General features: G+C 37.8%; 2 protein-coding genes across 2 annotated transcripts in view; both read right to left on the bottom strand.

The window, feature by feature from the left end:
• Window positions 1-15,474, bottom strand: part of c4 (complement component 4) — a 360,913-nt gene that overhangs the window by 142,495 nt on the left and 202,944 nt on the right. The window lies entirely within an intron of this gene.
• frem2b (FRAS1 related extracellular matrix 2b) overlaps window positions 5,684-15,474 on the bottom strand; it is a 93,116-nt gene continuing 83,325 nt past the window's right edge. Inside the window, exons 16-24 of the mRNA XM_051129639.1 lie at window positions 14,992-15,323; window positions 12,942-13,134; window positions 12,408-12,512; window positions 11,645-11,772; window positions 11,375-11,509; window positions 10,431-10,557; window positions 10,128-10,315; window positions 9,476-9,622; window positions 5,684-7,112 (exon numbers count right to left, since the gene is read on the bottom strand). Coding sequence (XP_050985596.1) covers window positions 6,621-7,112; window positions 9,476-9,622; window positions 10,128-10,315; window positions 10,431-10,557; window positions 11,375-11,509; window positions 11,645-11,772; window positions 12,408-12,512; window positions 12,942-13,134; window positions 14,992-15,323 — 1,847 coding nt within the window. The 3' untranslated portion in view covers window positions 5,684-6,620. The remainder of the gene's footprint in view (window positions 7,113-9,475; window positions 9,623-10,127; window positions 10,316-10,430; window positions 10,558-11,374; window positions 11,510-11,644; window positions 11,773-12,407; window positions 12,513-12,941; window positions 13,135-14,991; window positions 15,324-15,474) is intronic.

Here is a 15,474-nt window from a genome sequence, read left to right on the forward strand (position 1 = left end):
TCTGGGACCTCATTTCACCACGTACCCTCTGGATTTCTACACCCATAGAGTGTTGAGGATCCGCAAAGCTGTTTTAGCATTGTTACAGCGGGCACCTGCCACTACCGTTATCATCAAGACTGTCAACACTGGCTATAAGGTAAGCCTATACAGCACAAAGTTCATATACAAGAAGAACACCCTGTTCTTATGAGTTTAGCACTGATATTGTTTTTCTGTTCATAACAGGATATTTTTGGCAGTGACTGGTATTCTCTACAGTTGAACAGAGTTCTGCATTGGGCTTTTCAGGATGTTGGTGTTTATATTCTGGATGTGTGGCAAATGACGGCCTGTCACTACAGCAAAGAAAATATTCATCCAGGCCCTGTCATCATCAAAAATGAGATGGACATTTTACTCTCCTTTCTTTGCCCTGAATGAATTTAAATTGTCTTGCCAAATGAACATTCAGGTTATTATCATCATTAAAGGGGTCATCGGATGCCCATTATGATTCTTTAGGGTCTTAATGAAAAGTTTATAATATACTTTGGTTAAAAATTCTCAATGGTTGTGTAAAACAACACCCTTTTACCTTGTCAAAATCAGCTCTGCAAAAATCATCCTGTTTTGGTTGAGGCTGCTTTAAATGTAAATGAGCTCTGCTCGCCCCGCCCCTCTCTTCTCTCTGTGGAATGACGAGCCTGTTTACTTTTGCTGCATTTAGCCGTTAAACTTGCTAATTAGCACGCTATTGGGAAAGGTGATTGCAGAGATTCATAAAAAAACCCTTATATTCACTTCTGCTGTAGGTTAAGCTGGATCACGAATGATTTGCACAAACATAGACGCATTTATGTAGATCGGGAGGCGCATTCCCTTCACAAACAAACTTAATCCACTGCATCTTCAACTGCTCAGATGTCAGGAGTAAATGACGACCACTATGTTCATTATTACATCCAGCAACACAACACGTCAATTGCTTAATCAGAGATATTCTTGTCTAACTTACATCCCTGCTCCAGCATCGAAACAATGTAGGTTGGATCATTATTTGCACATACACTGCCAACACACATTAATGTTTAAACAACATGTAAAAGTGAACTTTGCATCTGATGACCCCTTTAAAAACCACTCCTTGAATTTCCACTCCAATCATTTTTAAACCTGAAAGTCATTTTTGTTTAAACAGGTGTGTGCATGTTTACTACATGTCACATAGAATAACAAACTGACATACTGGAAATAACTGAACTTGAAATTTAGCTGTTTCTAAATGTACTTGTCACAATACTTGTCTAAAAGGTCATAGTTTTATTAACCAATTTAGGTTAACACAAACACATAAATCAGAATTCAAGCAGACCATAATTTGAATATTTTTAAGTGCTTAGGAATCTAAATTGAATTAGCTCAAAATTAAATAAAATAAAATAAAAGCAATACCATGGCCGACTAGAGGTGTTTAATTCAATCAGAATCCACTGAAAGCCGCTCAGAACCCCAGCAATGGAAAAAAAAGAATCTAATACTTGTTCCACTTGTTACAAATAATGTGCTTCTCATTTTATATTTAACTTTCAACTGATCTTTTTAAACAACATTTACTTATTTGAATAAATATTTGAAGGGCACATAGGGAATGCACCAGATACAGCGGGGAAAATAAGTATTTGACACATCAGCATTTTTATCAGTAAGGGGATTTCTAAGTGGGCTATTGGCACAAAATTTCCACCAGGTGTAGCCATCAAGCCAAATATTGAATTCATACAAAGAAATCAGAACATTTAAGTATACAAGTTGAGTAATAATAAAAGTGAAATGACACAGGGAATAAGTATTGAACACACATTTAATACTTTGTAGAAAAGACTTTGTTGGTGATTACAGCTTCTAGACGCCTCTTGTATGGAGAGACCAGTCATCTGCATTGCTCAGGAGTGATTCTGGCCCATTCTTTAACACAAACGGTCTCTAAATCTTGAAGGTTCCTTGGGCCTCTTTTATGAACTTTGATCTTCACTCTCCATAGATTTTCTATGGGATTCAGGTCAGGTGATTGACTGGGCCATTCAAGCAACTTGATTTTCTTTCTTTGAAACCACTTCATTGTTTCCTTGGCCTTGTGTTTGGGATCATTGTCTTGCTGAAATGTCCACCCTCTTTTCATTTTCAGCTTTCTGGTAGATGGCAGCAGATTTTTATCCATAATATCCCGGTACATTTCTCCATTCATCCTGCCTTCAATAATATGAAGTTTGCCAGTACCCCTTGCTGAAAAGTAGCCCCAAACCATGATGCTTCCACTCCCAAACTTAACTGCTGGTATGGTGTTCTTGGGGTGGTGGGCAGTGCCATTTCTTCTCCAAACATGGTGTGTAGAATGACTGACAAAAAGTTCAATTTTGCTTTCATCTGACCATACTATAGTCTCCCAGTAATCCACAGGCTTCTCCAAAAGCTGTTTCGCAAACTTTAACCGAGCCTCAACATGCTTTTTGTTCAGCAATGGAGTCTTGCGTGGTGAGCGTGCATGGATGCCATGGCGGTTCAGTGCATTGTTTATAATTTTCTTTGAAACAACAGTACCTGCTGATGCAAGGTCTTTCTGAAGTTCTGCCCGAGTGCTTCTTGGCTCTTGGAGAACTCTCCTGATTATTCTTTGGACTCCTCGGACAGGGATCTTACGTGGAGCACCTGATCGTGGCCGGTTTATGGTGAACTGATGCTCTTTCCATTTCCGGATAATGGCCCCCACAGTGCTCACAGGAACATTCCGCATTCTGGAAATGCGCCTATAACGATTCCCATCAGAATGCTTTTCAACGATAAGATTACAAAGATCTTGGGAGAGTTCTTTGCTTTTACCCATCATGAAGTCTTTCCTGTGTGCCTCCTGGGTAATGAGAAGCCTTTATAGGCAATCAGTTAGGACTAAAGCAGCTGATATCAATTAGTACTGATAGAGGGCAGGGTTTCTCTCTCAATACTGACAGATTTTAGGTGATCTCCTGGCTTTCTATGCCATTTTGCACCTTGTTATCTTCATGTGTTCAATACTTATTCCCTGTGTCATTTCACTTTATTTATTATGACTCAACTTGTATACTTAAATTTTCTGATTTCTTTGTATAAATTCAATATTTGGCTTGATGGCTACATCTGGTGGAAATTTTGTGTCCATAGCCCGCTTAGAAATCCCCTTACTGATAAAAATGTTGATGTGTCAAATACTTATTTTCCCCGCTGTATATTGGTGAACGCCACTACAAAGTAGTAATTACGAGTAGAAAACACTGAACTTTCTTTAAGCTCTGAAAAACTCAAGTTGAGGGCAGTGTCACAGTGTCTGCACTGACAGTAATAAATATTATTGTACAATTACGATATACGCATAATGCGTACAATTCTGTTCTCCCTTTCATTATTTATAAAATCCAAATTGGTAACCATTTCATACACCTACTTTGTAACCATATATAAGTGTAGTAGTCTTAAAGCCAGTACTGTTAATTATGTCTCTTCTAAATGAGTTTTAATTCATTGTTGCACAAGTGTTTTCTTATAGCTGTCACATTCAAGTAAATAAGTAAACAAACTGATACCAACCAAATGTGGATATTTTTGGGTGGCATTTGATGTTGTTGACATGAATTGTTATTGTTAACCAGAGAGAAAACTGGTGAATCATGCCAGATGGGAAATTTGTATTCAGCTCCACTGATCCACACTGTGCGCAATGTTGTTGTATATACTGACGTATAATAAAAGTCCCTTTTTGATGATGCTGTATTTTTCATGTCTCACTTCACAGTTGTAAATAAAATCTCAAGTTCATTGTTGAAGGTAATGTAGGTCACAGTTACAACCACTTAAAACAGTAAAAAGACCTTTCCAATGACTGTACTTGAATATATAATGATTTCTGTTTTTGCAAATGCATGCAAACCATTCAGTGCGTCTTGGTATGATGCATACGGCAAACATCTGAACGTAATGGAGTATCCTGCACATAGAAAAGATAATGTACTCACCCCCTTGTCATCCAAGATACTCATGTGTTTTTTTCTTCAGCCGTAAAGAAATTATGTTTTTCTTATCTAGCGAAACGGTCGGTTATTTTCATTTAAAAAACAAAAAAATAAACGAATCTTTTTTCGAGTCATTTCGTTAATTTTAGAAAAATATAATTAAAATGTTACATGTTACTTCCCCTAACACATCTACTGCTTACACAAACATTGATTACACTACAGACATAAGAAACAGAAATGATTAATTCATTGTTTACCTGGGTCTTTAGTCTATGATTAGCTCACCTCACCTCTTATCTGACAAGTTTTCGGGTTTGAGTCGTTCGTTCATCACGTGACAGCCCCATAAGATGAACGAACGACTCGAAAAACCCGAAGACTCGAAACAGGTGAACTAATTCCAGTACAGAACCTAATAGGATGTTGCGCATGCGCGACTGAACGAATCACTCCCCGAGACGACTCGTTCTTCCCGAGTCAGAATTGTTCAAAATGAAAGACTCGTTCAAGAACGACCCATCACTAATTAGTAGCATCGTGAACGCGCATCCCAGAGCCTGTGCTACACAAACTTTTGTGTAGTATACAAATTTTTATTAAAAAAAAAAAAAAAAGACAGATCGTTTCGCTAAATAAGACCCTTCTTCATCGGCTGGGAACATTAAGAGCCCTTTGAAGCTTATTTTGAAATCACGAAAGCACATGAAAGCACATATTCTCCTGTATTTTCTTAGATTTGTAAATTATTTACCTTACAAATCTGATTGAAATGGCGCACGTTGCAGTCCTAGATGAAAAATAAACTTACATAAATATGCAGAGATGGAGTTCGAGATGCTCCACACATGTAAATGATAACAGAGCCTCTGAGATGCACGCGTGTATTATGATTTTTAAATTGAATATATAGCTTATCACATGGCCTTGGATAATGGTCTAAATAATGCATCTCATGGATTCTTGCCACTTCCGGTATTTGACCGGTGGTCCGACTTGGGCAAACTGTAATCGAGAATTTTTTGAAGTACTCGAATTGAACTGAGGAATCGTGACAGCCCTAAAATCCACTGACCGTGCCAAAAGAATTAAAAAGAAAAGTTTTGAGTGAGGAAAAAGTAGGATTCAGTTCTGGCTTTACTGGAAGAGGGATACAGTGAGTGTCAGCTCCTTCCATCCTAAAAGTGTCAAAGATAGGGGTTCATTAGAACAAGGTCAAGCTGGAGACATAAAGGATGACAAACGACAGACCAGCAAGGGGAAAAACAACTCGCCACTGACAGGGATGACCACCTGTTTCAAGTATTACAGAAAATATGTGGAAAACTTCTTTCTCGCCTATGCATTACTTCCTTTTCATCCGGTTCATTCCCACCCTCCCTTCACTCATTAAGTCAGATAAAGTCAATAATAATTACTCAAATTTATCTACGAGATAACTGACCATGTAATTGGTCTAATATATATTTACTTGACTGATAATAAAAAGTTTCATTTGAACTGATTCCGTTTACTCTGAAACATCTGACTCTGGATTACGTTTAGTAAATGCGTATAGTAAGTAGATACACGTACATATTCTATTTACTACACTATATTATATAGTCTTGGACTGAATAACATTTAAAAAACTCACATTGTTGACCAATAAATCAGTAGGATTTTGTGTGTGTGCATGTGTGTTGAGGTATCTCAAAGAAAAGCTCACTTTTATCTCATTAATGTTCATTTGATACCATGCTAATCAGCATCACATTCAGGTACAAAAGTCATGACAATGATCTCCATACAAAAAAAAAAAACAACAAATGCAACTGCTGACTGTGAAACGTCAAAGAAATGTTACATGGCAAAAATCACTGATTATTTTCCCAAACATTTTATCTGACTTATAATACAATATAATACATTTTTTACACAATAAGTGTAGATAAAAAGAAAACCATGCAAACTTGATAGTGAGCATAAATACAGGAAAAGAATACTAATGTGCTTTCGTTTTGCACTTTTATGGAAACCTGATAAAAGCAAAAACACTAGTTTGATGTTATTGAAGTTATTGTATAACAGTACATTTCAGTTTGAAAAGTAGAAACAACAGCTGTGAAAAAAGAAAAAACACATAAATGTAAAACAAATAAAATAAAATAGAATCATGGATGGATCACCCATCTAGTATAGACTACAATTTGATTCTTTCAGCCTTATAGTACTAATAAGCCATTAAAAACGATCAGTGACTGAAAACAACCTGTATTTATATAACATCATCTTTCCCATAATACCGTTCGTTTATCTAGCACCTTTGGATATAAAGTAAAACTTTCATTTGGATGAATATCAATGCCATCAAGCAGTAGTAACAGTAGTTTACAACCGACTCTCTCTGCGAAAGATTCAGACTTCAAACAGTTATTAAAGCAGTGACAACAGAAGTGCTTCTGAAATTCAAGTACACTTTCGGACCGACAAAATCCAGAGGAGAGGTAGAGCGCAACCACTCCGAGTCACTATGTGTCTTTGCGTGCCCGAGCGAATGAACAAGAGGCACTTGCAAACAAAAAGTGATTTGAATAAAAGGGTCCACTGTTGGGAAAATCAAACCTCTGAACTGTTGCTGCTATCGAGGCCTTGTGTCATCATGGGCTCTGTGCTGCTTGAGCCTTTCGGGGGCTCAGCGACGTTCTTGTCCCGTCTAGATCGCACCACCAGAATGACGAGAATGGCAAGGAGGATGGTGAGGAGAAGACCAACCAAGATTCCTATGATCATGACAAGCTGATCATCGCTAGAGTCCCTTTGATTCAGCTCTCTAGGAACGATACCCTCCGCTTGGGATTCCTCGAGAAGGTTGGGATGTTTTTGAGCGCTGCGGTCCAGCGCTATGTGTAAGATGTTTGTGCCGCGGTTATTGTCTGCACCGATATCCTGAGCCAAATCTGGAACACGGGTGGCTGACCTTTTAGAAATCGAGTGGCTGTGTGTCAGAGAATGATATTCAAGGCTCCTTTTGCCGATGCCTCGGTTAGCGTTGTCTCTGGACCGGACGGTGTAGATGGTGTGAATGTACCACTCCCTGCCTGCCGACACCTGGACAGTTTTACAGTGTTAGTATCAGAATGTTACCACAATGTTTCTTAAAGAGATAGTTCAATGAATATGAAATGAAAATTGTGTCATTATTAATTACTCACCCACATCATTCCAAACCCATTAGACCTTCATTCATTTTTGGAAAAAATCATCAAATTAAGACATTTTTGATGAAATCCAAAAGCATTCTAGCCCTGCGTAGACAGCAATGCAACTGACACCTTCAAGGCCCAGAATGGTATTAAGGACGTTGATAAAATAGTCCATGTGACATCAGTGGTTCAACCATAATGTTATGAAGCTACAAGAATGCTTTTTGTGCGCAAAGAAAACACAAATAAATATAGCTGCAAGCAGCGATTAAAGGCATTTAAGCACATATAAAAAAAGACAATACATATTATTTAGCAAGCCTGTATCCAACTAAATCAATAATTTAAAAAAGCATTTTTGGCAAATACAGATAATTTGTCATAGAAATATTATGTTTTTTAATGTTTCTGACTATAGCACCAGCTGTGATCCTATCTCCCTAAAACTTGCCATGCTTGTTTAGAATCACTTGTAGTATGGCTCGGTTGTGGTTTCGTGAATTTTTTTAGTATTCATTTAGGCTTTATAGGCTTTTGGGTATATCTGGACAGGCTCCTTTTCTAAATGACTCCCTTATAGCTTCCCAAAGGGTACATTTTTTTTTTTTTGGACAATTATTGACCTACACAGTCCAGAGAATTGGGCAGTTTTTTTTCCAAATTGAGCGAAAAACCTAGGACTAGTTCACCAACGTAGTTTTTTTTACATTTTCTCAATCATTTAACAAACAGTTTGATTGACAGCAGTGGTTCTAGAAGGAGGTCTATCGTATGATACAAATATTGTGCATCTGTGTGAAAAACCATGCAATGTACAATCGTTTACGCCCTTGAAAAATGCGATATCACCTGCCAGTGGCTGATTTCTTTCAAATTTCTCACAGACCTTTAGGCTGTGAGTCAAATAGGCCCAACGTGTTTCGTCCCAATCGGCCTCCATTAACCTCTTCTAATAGGTGCTAAAAGTTCATTGGCCTGTGGCGGCCATGTTTTTTGAGATATGCAAATATCCTTATAGCTACAAGTCAACAGGACAAACGGTTGCGTAGTTATGGCCGTTTTTATGTTTTTTTCCCTCTTATAGTGGCTAAGCTCCACAGCTATTTTCATGTGACCTCAGATTGTGAGATTGTGAGTTTGGCGAAGATAACTCATTCTGTTTAAAAGTTGTAGTTGTTTTAGTAAAGGCAGCCTTGCCCCTTTTGAAAGTTTGTTGTCACTTTGTGACAAAGAGTCGAAAAGTTAATTTTTGTTTTTGTTAGTTATTGATATTCACTCTCCAGAGAATCTAGATTAAGCGAAAAACCTAGAACTAGTTCGCTAAAATAGAATGAATCCGGGAATGTGTTTTGTCCAAAAAATGCGGATTTGGCAACCCTTCCAACACAAACTGCAGGAATCAGATTTAACTGATCATGGGTCAAGAGTAAGGAGAGATGACTGACAAATCATGCTGGATGATTTGCTGCTCAGCAGATAATGCGCTCATATCTTATCTTGTAAGATGTGCTCCCTTTATACAGAGTGCTTGTGATCGCGAAATTGAAAGTGAAAGTGAATAGCCGCTCAGTCAAAAGAGATTTAAATACTCCTCATATGATAGCGGCTCCCTGATGCACGAAAATTATATTCAATATTTGAATGATTGCCTGAGCAGGCGGTAATGGCCCAAAATTCAGCGGGAGCATTTAGGACTTTAATACAAAAACGCACAAAATGAATGACGACTGTACAAAGCAAAAACCGACAACCGGACATTTTGGGCAATTTAAAAATCCCAGCTGGATGAATTTTTTTAGGTCCAAAAATAGGACTTATGGTCAGCCTGAAAATCAAGCAAGCTAGTATGCATAGGGCACGAAGTGCTAGTGAAATAACACATTAGCGGACCGGGGAAAATAATATGGATTTTCCCCTCCAAGTTTCAAATCTCTTCAACTTGCGGTTTGGTCTGCCCGATCAGTTTTATGTGGAGATTGCTGATCCTTGGCCATTTTTTTCCAAATTACAATAGGGTTTCAGCGCTATGCACTTAAACTGCTGATGATTTTATTCGACAGTTTCTTCTGGTTGAACATGGTAGTTGTGTTGCTGTCTGTGCAGAGTCAGAAAGCTCTCGGATTTCATCAAAAATATCTTAATTTGTGTTCCAAAGACAAACAAAGGTCTTACGGGTTTGGAACGACATGAGGGTGAGAAATTAATGACAAAATTTTCGTTTTTGGGTGAGCTATCTCTTTAATTTGGCAGCTGTTGTGTTGTTCTTACCTGAAACAAAGCTGTTGAATCCAATCTAAAGCCATCAGAGCCCGGCTGCCTCACCAGCGGCAGCGCCTGAGGATCATCTACAGCGAGGAAAGCATTGAAGCTAATGCTGCCGAATGTTCTCGCCTGAGTTTCTGGCTGAGCTTTGTCCTGAAAAGCAGAATGAGTAAAAAAAATTACACATTATACTGTCTAATAGGGATGATGTTATGATCAGTAACATGATAGCAAAACTCAATATTATCGTGGTCACACGATGATATGAAACGATTCTTCCGGGCAAAAAAATTTGTTTTTAAAATATAAAATATATAAACTTCTTATTCTAACATGAAAGGTCTTTAAAGTTGTATTTTGGGCCAGTATGCTTTGGCACAGTATCTGTCAAATGAACTAAAACTGAAAGCACAATACGGCTTAATTCCTTCATCAAGACGAAGCGTACACATTGTTGAGCCGGTCAGCTCATGATCCGGTGTTTTCCAAGCCTCCGTTCACAGTGAATGAATGCAGTGAACTTGTTTATTGCATGTGCTGAGTTTAGCATGCACAATAAACATTTTTAAAATGATTTAATCATAATATTGGATATCTAATCTAAAATGGCATCTTTTTATATTTGGTTTGGGTTGTATTAAACAGTGTTCACACTTACAATGATCTTGAATCGGTACAAAAGAGACGGCGAATCAGCTAGGCAGCCGTACTCAAAGTTGTCAGGGTTGTATTTTGGAATGTATCCATCCGCCCCTGTGCACAGGAACACCTTCTCAATGTTACAGATAAACGAGTCTCCAAGATTCTGAACGGGATCCACCATTACGCGGCCGTAGATGACGTCTCCTAAAGAATGCAACAGCCATAAATCATCAGAGGTGTCATATTGCAAATACTCATCATATTTATTGAAGCCACAGGAGTAACACTTAAGAATTAAGTGCTGTTTGTAGCATTTTACCCTCTGAGAAAGCCGTGTCACTCTCCTGACCAAAGCCCATGGAGCCGTCTGATAACCAGAGAGTTTTCTTTGAAAGCAGGAGCATCTGTGTGTTAAGACTGAACTCTGCTGACACTGGATCACTCACCTAAAGTCAACAAGAAACACTTTTTACTAAGAACACTGGGTATATGTTAGATTTTCTCATCTGTCTTAGTAGTGGTGTTTGAAGGGGTCATATTTAGCGAATTATATCATATTATTAATATTTACTATATAATTATTATTTTAGAATTTAGTTTGACAGATACCATTATAGCAGTTGGTATTTGCAGTATTTAACTACATGAATAAAAATATGTGGATGTCTGCCAAGCGTTATGATGTTCTTGGCAGTGAACTAGCATGTAGTTCTGTTCACTTTTAAAATGAAGTTTTACTTATACCAAGGTGACCGATTATTCCAAACTGACCTGTTTGTCCAGCACCTTTCAGAGTGGATTGTTTTGTAAACCTGTCATACTGTAATTCGAGCTTTGCAAAGAGGTATGTCAGATATGATTCCTGTAAACTGTAACTTGCATCTAGGGATGGGCGAAATGGCAAAAATACTGTATCACGATTTTTTGCTTGTCAGCCAAAATAAATTCCCTATTTTAAAAACAAAGCCCTTCAATGTAACAGAATCTAAAACAGAATGGCAAATGTTTAGGCCAAAGTGGTTAAAGATAAAAATCGTCGTCATTATTTGAGTTAGCATTTGCTGTGAATGTATGTCACATTGTACAGTACTGAGAAGGAGGCACCAGAACTGCAATTGCAACTGCAACTGATGTTTCTTCAAAATCAGATCGTGGAGACATTTTAATCACACACCCGTATTCACAGCACACGATACACATACACACTCAGCTATACAGCCTTTGCTGTGACCCTTTTGATAAGTGCTTGCATTCAGTAATAACCTGTTGGAAGCGTATGTCCAGATCAAAGGTAATTGGCTCTCTGGGGTGGCACACAGGACGGAAGCTGTACTCAACACCGGGAGGAGCCGTGCAGGGAACCAGTTTCACTGTGTATGTTCCTGAATAATCCCTCACCTGCAGGAAAGTATTTCAACAATTTCTGAATCAGGAGAGACAGTAAAGTGACCCAATAATGACAAATGCAATCATATAGTATCAAGAGCAGATTTGGTTTTTAAAGCTACTTCTATAGACACCCGGAAGACTTACAGCAAAGTCTGAGATGAAGGTCCACTGCTGCATTGGCTGGTTGTATGTCGGCTCACTTCTCACCAAGCTAAGGTTAAAGGTCAGCCCGGGATGGTCCGCACACATGACCATGGAAGTCATAGGGGAGGCTGTGTTGACACGAATGTTATTATTCTTTTTGAAGACCACAAGACACTCTCTCATCATAACTGGTTCAGTAAGTTCGAAAAAAATCTTTAATTTCAAAAAATTAAATCAAAAGAAAAAACACAAAACAAACAAACAAAAAAAAAAAGCATTTGAACCTTCTGTAATAGTCCTTCAGTTGTCCTCAGTGGTAAAGATGGATCTCAAAATCATACAGTCATTGTTGGAAAGAGTTAAAATACACAAAAATGCTAAAAAAACAAAGAATTTGTGGGACCTGAAGGATTTTTCTGAAGAACAGCGAGCAGTTTAAATGTTCAGAACAAACAAGAGATTTATGAACAACTATCACTAAACAAAAAACACAGCTGTGGATCATTCAGGTAACAACACAGTATTAAGAATCAAGCGTATGTAAACTTTTAAACAGGGTCATTTTTATAAATTCAACTATTATTTTCTCTTGTGGACTATATGTAAACGTCTTTTATGTGAAATATCCGATTCAGGTCAGTACTAAATAAAAAAATAACATCCATTTTGTATGATCCCTCTTGTTAAAATAATTAACATTTTGCAGATACTGCAAGGTGTATGTAAACTTTTGACCTTAGAAGTATTTTGTTTAATAACACACCTGAATGTGCAGTGACAAAGAGTCCCCGAAACCGTGCTTCTGTACGGAAATTGACAACCAAACGACCTTGTTCGTTGATGCGCATGCTTGTAGGATAGAGAGCACCTAAAAAACAAATTTCCATATAATGAAAAAAACCTATATACACTACTGTTCAAATGTCTGGTCTCAGTAATTTTTTTTTTTTTTAAGAAATAAACATTTTCATTCAGCAAGGATGCATTAAATTGATCAAAAATGACAGTGAAGACAATGTTACAAAAAAAAAAAAAACATTTATGAAGGATCTGAAGGCTGGATTAATGGCTCAGATTTGCCATCACAAAAATAAATAACATTTTAAAATATACTACAATAGAAAGCAGTTATTTTAACTTGTAATAATATTTTAAAATATTTTTTTACTGTATTTTTGATCACATAAATTTAGCTTTGATGAGCATAAGAAACTCACTACAGAAACTGTCGAAAAAATATATTATGTTTTATTACACTTCTTTTTCAGGCAGATAAAAGAAAAACATGCTGTCTTGCCTTGTAATTCAGCCTCCGGTGGACTCCCAATGCCATCTCTCCACAAGATGGCAGTATCGTAAACAAAAGTGAGACGCAGCTCAGATTGCAGGTCAAAATGCTGCCAACCACCAGCGCCGACAGGTGAATGAAACACGTAGGACACGTGCAGGGGCACACGCAGGGTCACGTAAGACTGCACCAGGTTCAGCACCTACACAGGACAGAAAGTTAGAGAAAATTAGTTAGCGTAAAGCAATATTAAATATGTGTTCTGAGTTTGTCACACCCAGCCAAATTAGAGTGATAAAAAAGGCCAAGTAAATAAAATAAGTTCGCAAAATCTTGAAAAAATAAGCAGTATTTTCTGGGGCAGGGGGCGTGGCCGCTATTGGCGCTGAAACCACGCCCACTCGCAGGAAGGATGCCGCCTCTCTCAACTGTCAAATACCGATACAACCTGAATGGATGACCGAGGTGTTTTGTAAATTATTGCAAGAAGGTAATATGCATTTACTTGACGAAGGCAACGGTAATAACAGCAAAACCTCTAGTTATTATAGTGTTAAGGGTGGCTCTAGTGGCTCTAGTGCGTCGAGACATGATTTCAAGCCCACCCAAAAAATCCTAAACATAAACATGGTGAATAACTGTTAACGGTCTAACTTCACAATTCACTACTACATAGTTCACCGTCTTTGTAACCTGTTTTCAGCAATACATTTTTTAACATTTATAATGTGTTTAGAAACAATTCTCTGAATTGCATTTACACAGACGTATAAAACCTAAAAATTACCACTGGATAACTGTACATAGGCTGTCTTCAGGTTATCTTTAGGCTATCAAAAAAAAAAAAAACACTCCCTGCAACATTCTAACAATGTCTGTTAATGATGTAAAAAATCTGAAAGAATCTACAGGGAATGTTCCTAGAATTCCTAGAATTAAAATGTTCTTATATTATTTTTGGATTGAAGTCATTTAGCACATGAATACTAGTCTTTTAACTTAAACCTTTAGTCTTTTAACCTAATGGTTATGACACACATACTTTGGTTGTCAAATAAATTCTTAATCAGGCTAAGGAAAGCAAAAACCCCACCAAACTGTATTTTGCTTTCGAAATGACTGCATATATATGTATATATACATATGTCACCAGTAGATGGTGCTGTTGCTTTTATTTTAATCTATCTCTGCAGGCTTTGAAACCCTAACAATTAAACAATTGAATGTTATGCTTTAGCTCTTCATTTGTGAACTGTACTTTGTTATGGATGTTTGGGTTTTGGAAACTTAAATTTGATGAAAAATGAAAACAAAGCTGAATTTTGACTTTTGACTTTAACTGCCATTTGCTAACTGCTAACTCTCCAAAAAAATGTTTTGGATAACGTCACTAAACTCGAATTCAGCCTGTACACCCATCCATCTCTGTTTAATGACACTAGTCCACTTTAATTAACTGCAGAGCAAACCAACATAGTGTGTGTCCATGGTGAAGACAAACGACTGGCTCAAACAGGCATGTAAACAGTTGCCTAAAGCTTATTTTAAGGGCTACACTCTTACAGCTAGCTGTTTAAACTTTTTATGATCTAAAGGTCAGTTTTGACTCATTGTGGGTGAAAGACAAATAGTGAGCTGCTTAAAGGGGGGACTAAAGGTATATAAAGCAAATGCCTTTGCCAATAATCTAAAATGGTCAGCCACAGTATAATGGGCTGATGTGATCTCACAACTGTGAAAAAGTCTTTCCTTTAATATGTTTGGCAAAGACTGGGAATCCATGTATCAAGTGCAGGAGTCTAAACCTTGAAACGACTGAATAAATTCCTAAACTGACACTGAAACAAAACAAAAGACAAGGACATGTTAACCCCTTTTAAGGCCAGTGTAACATTTTTAAAGGTAAATTCCATTTAAAAGTTTGGGGTCAGTAAGATTTTTCAAATTTGGAACATTTTAAAAGAAGTCATAATTTCTTTCAAAAAGCAAAAAAACAACTTTTGAACAGTAGTAAATGCATACTTTGATGTCATACTCTGAATGCATACTCTTTCCTCACCTGTCCATCAGTCCCGATGGTTCCTCCGCAATCATTGAGCAGTTCAGACATGTCATAGTAGCTGACAAACTCCCACAAGCATGCCTCCAGGTGCAGGTTTCGGTAGAATCGCAGGGTGTTTTGGCCCCTGAGGGCCGTGCTGTACTGGTAAGGCGCAGTCCCGCCGATGGCATCTGGATTGCGGGTGGCGTCTGTGATGAAGCCGTAGCGGGTCCGCACCTCTGTGTAGTCCAGCAGGTTAGAGCAGCGATGGTTTCCTACACGCGTACCGTCTGGACTCAGGGTCAGCTCAAAGTTTGAGAGCGGACGAGTGGAGACTACAGGTAACATTCCTATTGAGGGAATAAGGAAAATGAAGTAACATGGATGTATCTGGTCTGACACAGAAAGTAAACCATTTTAAACAGCATTTTTTATCCTTACACTATTAAAAATAAAGGTTCTTTATTGGCATTGATGGTTCCATGAAGAATCTTGAACATC

The sequence above is a fragment of the Labeo rohita genome, chromosome 15, assembly GCF_022985175.1.
Source record: "Labeo rohita strain BAU-BD-2019 chromosome 15, IGBB_LRoh.1.0, whole genome shotgun sequence".
Classification (NCBI taxonomy): Eukaryota; Metazoa; Chordata; class Actinopteri; order Cypriniformes; family Cyprinidae; genus Labeo; species Labeo rohita.